Source organism: Pteropus vampyrus, unplaced genomic scaffold, assembly GCF_000151845.1.
Source record: "Pteropus vampyrus isolate Shadow unplaced genomic scaffold, Pvam_2.0 Scaffold146, whole genome shotgun sequence".
Classification (NCBI taxonomy): Eukaryota; Metazoa; Chordata; class Mammalia; order Chiroptera; family Pteropodidae; genus Pteropus; species Pteropus vampyrus.
Genome location: NW_011888927.1, coordinates 1,814,649 through 1,818,981, shown reverse-complemented (window position 1 = coordinate 1,818,981; position 4,333 = coordinate 1,814,649). Strand labels below are relative to the sequence as shown.

The following is a 4,333-nucleotide window of genomic DNA, read 5'->3' as shown; positions in this document are numbered from 1 at the left end:
TGATATATAACCTTTTCATTGTCATTTTTACATCTTTATTTTCTATTTTTATTCTTTCTTTTAAGCTAAGTATTTAGAGTTTTCTTTTAAAATTTATCCATGGTTGGATGTCTTTTTTCATTAATTGTCAATTTACTTGTACTGTGATCACAACTGACTGTTTAAGGAAAAATGAGTATAAAACAAAATAATGAATAAAGTGAGAGGGGGAGGGACATAAGCATGAGACATAGCATTAAAGAACAAAGAAAAACAATGAAAACAAGGCACAAATAAGAAAAGCAAGTAAAAGAGCCCAAGTGGCTGGACAGAGTGGAGAACTCAGAGGACTGTTTATCAATTGCTGGCACGGCAGGAGGTCTCGATTGCTGAATCGGGTACATGATGCAGGATAGTGTTAGGAGACCAGAAGGACATGGGAAGGGAGAGCGTCAGAAAAAAATGCACAGGAAAAACAGTCCTCAGAGAAAACCCAGCTGATCCTTGGTTGCGACGGCGCTTTGAAGCCCAGCGAGAAATGTCTTACACAATCTGCTCTTGATCTGCTCTGATGGTTTTAAGTGTTAAGACAAGGCTGGATACTCTTTTTCCTGAATCATTCTTTGATGTTTTAGCTCCTTGGGTGAATTTAATTATTTCTATATCTTCTATTAAATTAGAAAAATAGATTTCAACATAGAAAATGAGCCAGGAGCCCAAACTGAGGAACTCGTCCCATTTGTATTATTTTCTTCAATAGTCATTTTTGCATTTCTATTATTATCAGTACTGTGCATAGGATAAACACAGAGGGTCATCAGCTTTTAAACCTCTAACTTATGTACAGCCCTCACATGTATGCCAATTCTCTTCTTGTTGAGCAGAAAGCAGCTGCTTCCACCTGAGAAAGAGTGAAGGTAGCAGTTACTCCCCCTCCAGAAGGAAATTTCATATAACCATCATCTATGTACAATACCACAGTCACCGGGGGAGCAGGAGAGGAGATGGGTTCCCTGAACCACTCCTTAATTATTTCTTTCAATGAGGGATTTAATTAAGGAAGTTGCCTAGAGTGTTGTGGCATTCATAAGTCCCTAGTGAGGCACTGGTGCTTAGTAGTGATCAGCCAGGACACCGGAGCCAGGCTGCCTGGATTTGAATCCTGGCTGACTACTTACTAGAGTATGACCGTGGACAAGTTACTTAAACTCTCATGCCTCAGTTTTTCTGATCTATAAATGGGGATTATAGTAATATTTGTCTCGTTAGTTCGGTTTGAAGATTAAATGAGCTAATGCTTAGAACACTGACTGGGACATAGTAAGCACTCAGTAAATTAAACTCTTATTATTGTTATTCCAGAATGCAGGTGCCCTCACCACTGCACAGTCATGGAGACAGTGTCAGTCCTGCAGAGAGAATGAAGCTACCAAAGAGAACACAGATACAGGATGCTCAAGTTGAACAGAGACACAGCATCACCCAGTCCTTTTCATTAAAAAATTAAACAGCCACCCAGAAAACTGCAAAGCAAATTGGAGAGAGGCCAAGTCTTCAGTAGAAATCACTGATATGGATTTTGTACTCAAAGATTTTTTTTTTTTTTTGATGAGCACTAAAAAATGAACCAAGAGTCCAGACTGAGGAACTCATCCCACAGCCCTGCAATAATGAGACTCATAACAGGACAAGAAAAACCCAGATCACCCAGTACAGGGTCCAGAAAAAAACACAGATTATTCTCTCAGCCACACTGCATAGGCTTATTATCAGTCCTTTAGGGAGAAAGAACAGGAAACCAGATCCACTCTAAAATCTTTATGATAAAGATCTCATTACAGTATGGATTCATTCGTTCTTCTAAAAAAAAAAAAATCCTTTTGTCTTTATAAAGTTAGAGGTGAACTAGGCTTCATGCTAGACATTGGAGATACCTGGTGAACAAGACAGATACAGACCTGCCCTCATGGAGTTTACGATCCAATAGAAGAGACTGACATTAAACAAGTAATCACACAAATGTCATTGTAAGCATTCATAGTGCTCAGAACATGAAATGTTCAGTGAAGATATCAGGGTTTTTTAGATTTGGGGTTCAGAGACAACTTTTAGAGAGAATGACAGTAATGCCATGTCCTGAAGGATGAGGGGACATTAGCCAGGGAAAGAATTGCCGCAGATCATGCCGGGGAGTTGGGGTGGGAAATGTGAGGGGTGGTCCAGGAACTGGGAAGAGGCTTGTGCTGTGAGCATCATCAGTGGGACAAGAGGGCCTGCAGGGGACAGGAGTGGGGGTGCAGGGTTGAGGGGGAGGGAAAGGCTAGACACCCACACCATGTGGCAACGTTAACATTTTGTTTTCTCCCAAATACAGGGCAAGTCACTGAAGAGTTTTAGGCACACACAACTGACATTCAGATTTGTGTTTTTAATCAATCATTCCCATTGCGGTGTGCCAAACAAATTTGAGGGACTAGAATAGAAAGGAGAAATACATTTGGGAAGCTTGCAATCTGGCTATTAGAGTCAAGGTTATGGTGAGCATAAACAAATACAAAGACCCTTTTGTTGTATCAAACCCTAAAGGGCTCCCATCTGTCTGAGTGCTCCGTGCTACACAGTGGCACCCAAACCATGGGAGAAATCACTGAAGTTCCTCAAGCAGTAAAAGTTTTATTTGGATTAAATTTAGTTAAATCGAAAAGTGTCAAGAAGAACTTCAGCCATGTGGAAGTTTGTGAAAAGAATGGATTTGACACACTGGAATAACTAGCAGGAATGTGAGACTGAGACTGTGAAATGATTAATTATGCTGACGTGCTGGGGTTTGAAGCGGCCACCAGAATTCAGGATACTTGAGCAACGGATCGAGGAATTAGGCAGATGAAGATCATTACCACACCGGTTTCATTAAAAGCAAAGTTAAATCATTTGGCTTAGGTCTGTGGTCAAGTATTTTTGCAAACATTTCGCCCCTGAATTCAACTTGTCCCAGTCATAGTGGGCCCTACATTTAGGGAGATGGTGCAGGTTTGGGCCCATTTGGGGGACTTTTGCCTTTGTGGGCTTCTTCATAAATATTAAAAAATATATTTTACAACTGCATTGGTACAAAAACAAATATCATCTAGGCTGTTTTTTTTTTTTTTAATTCTGATTTTAAAAGAAAAGAAAACATTCTCATGGACCCCTAAACTGGGCTAAGTCAGCCCAGCAGAAGGCAGAATCCAGGACAGCAGGCAGGTGAGCCCCCAGATGGGGCGAGGCCTGGAGCTAAAAGTGCCAATAAGAGGCAGTGTTACTCTCATAGGGTCCTCCTCAGGGAACATGACTGGCTGTCCCTCCAACAAAGTACTCTAGGATCCAAATAAATGTTCTGGTCCTGGGCAGCCCAATTCCTATTCCCATGGGTCCGTGTACCATGCAGCATGAAGAAATAGTCTGGTAACCAAAAATAATGTTAGTGTGTTTGCCAACCTCTGTGTCTTTGAAGAACGTTAAATAATTCATCACGACACTTCTAGAAAGCCTGTTTCCTCCTAATTCCCTAAAGCCCTGCAAATGTTCTTTCTCCAAAACTCACCAAATTCTGACCCCACCTGGCTCATCTATCTTCCCCAACTCTGTCTTCCTTTTGTTTCCTCCCCACCAGTACCCAACGAAGGAAAGCAGAGACCAGTGGGGAGGAACAAATGGCCCCCCTCGGGAGGGGTAGAGAGGGAGGAGCGCTGCGGACACAGCCACCTTGTCAGTCTTTGCTCTGTTCCAACTCCAAAGGATAAAAGCCTTAAAAAATAACTCGTTTCATTACAACGGCAGTATGGGATCCACTAATAGAATTGCCCTTTGCGGAGACCAGTTGTCTCTGGAGCTGCAGCTGAGGCAGTGAGCACTGGGATAGGTAGGAGGCCTGTACTGTTTCTCAGGTCCAACAGACCCACGGAAAATTGTCTCAGAAAGAGCCCATTCCCGAAGAAGAGAAAAGCAATGTTATCCAGCCCTCCATGTGGAAGTTTGCTTTAGCTCCTGTGGCAGGTAGCAATGGCGTGGCCAAAGAATGCTGAGGAATTCTTGGCCAGCCACTCGGCAGAACTGAGGGTTCCATTTTATAGACGAACCAGCATTCAAAAACACCAAAATCAACTTTAGTAGTTATTCAGAAAATGCAAATCAAACCCACAACGAGATACAACCTCACACCTGTTAGAATGACTGCCATCAACAGAGCAAGTAATAACAAGTGGAGAGGTGGGACTGCAAATTGGTACAGCCACTATGAAAATGGTATGGAGATCTTGCAAGAGATTAATAATAGCATTACTATATGACTCAGCAATCCCTCTTCTGGTATCTA

At 42.0% G+C, this 4,333-nt stretch overlaps 1 protein-coding gene across 1 annotated transcript in view; it reads left to right on the top strand.

The window, feature by feature from the left end:
• The first annotated feature begins 2,613 nt into the window (after nucleotides 1-2,613).
• LOC105298172 (aldehyde oxidase 4-like) overlaps nucleotides 2,614-4,333 on the top strand; it is a 56,295-nt gene continuing 54,575 nt past the window's right edge. Inside the window, 1 exon segment of the mRNA XM_011369253.1 lies at nucleotides 2,614-2,712. Coding sequence (XP_011367555.1) covers nucleotides 2,614-2,712 — 99 coding nt within the window.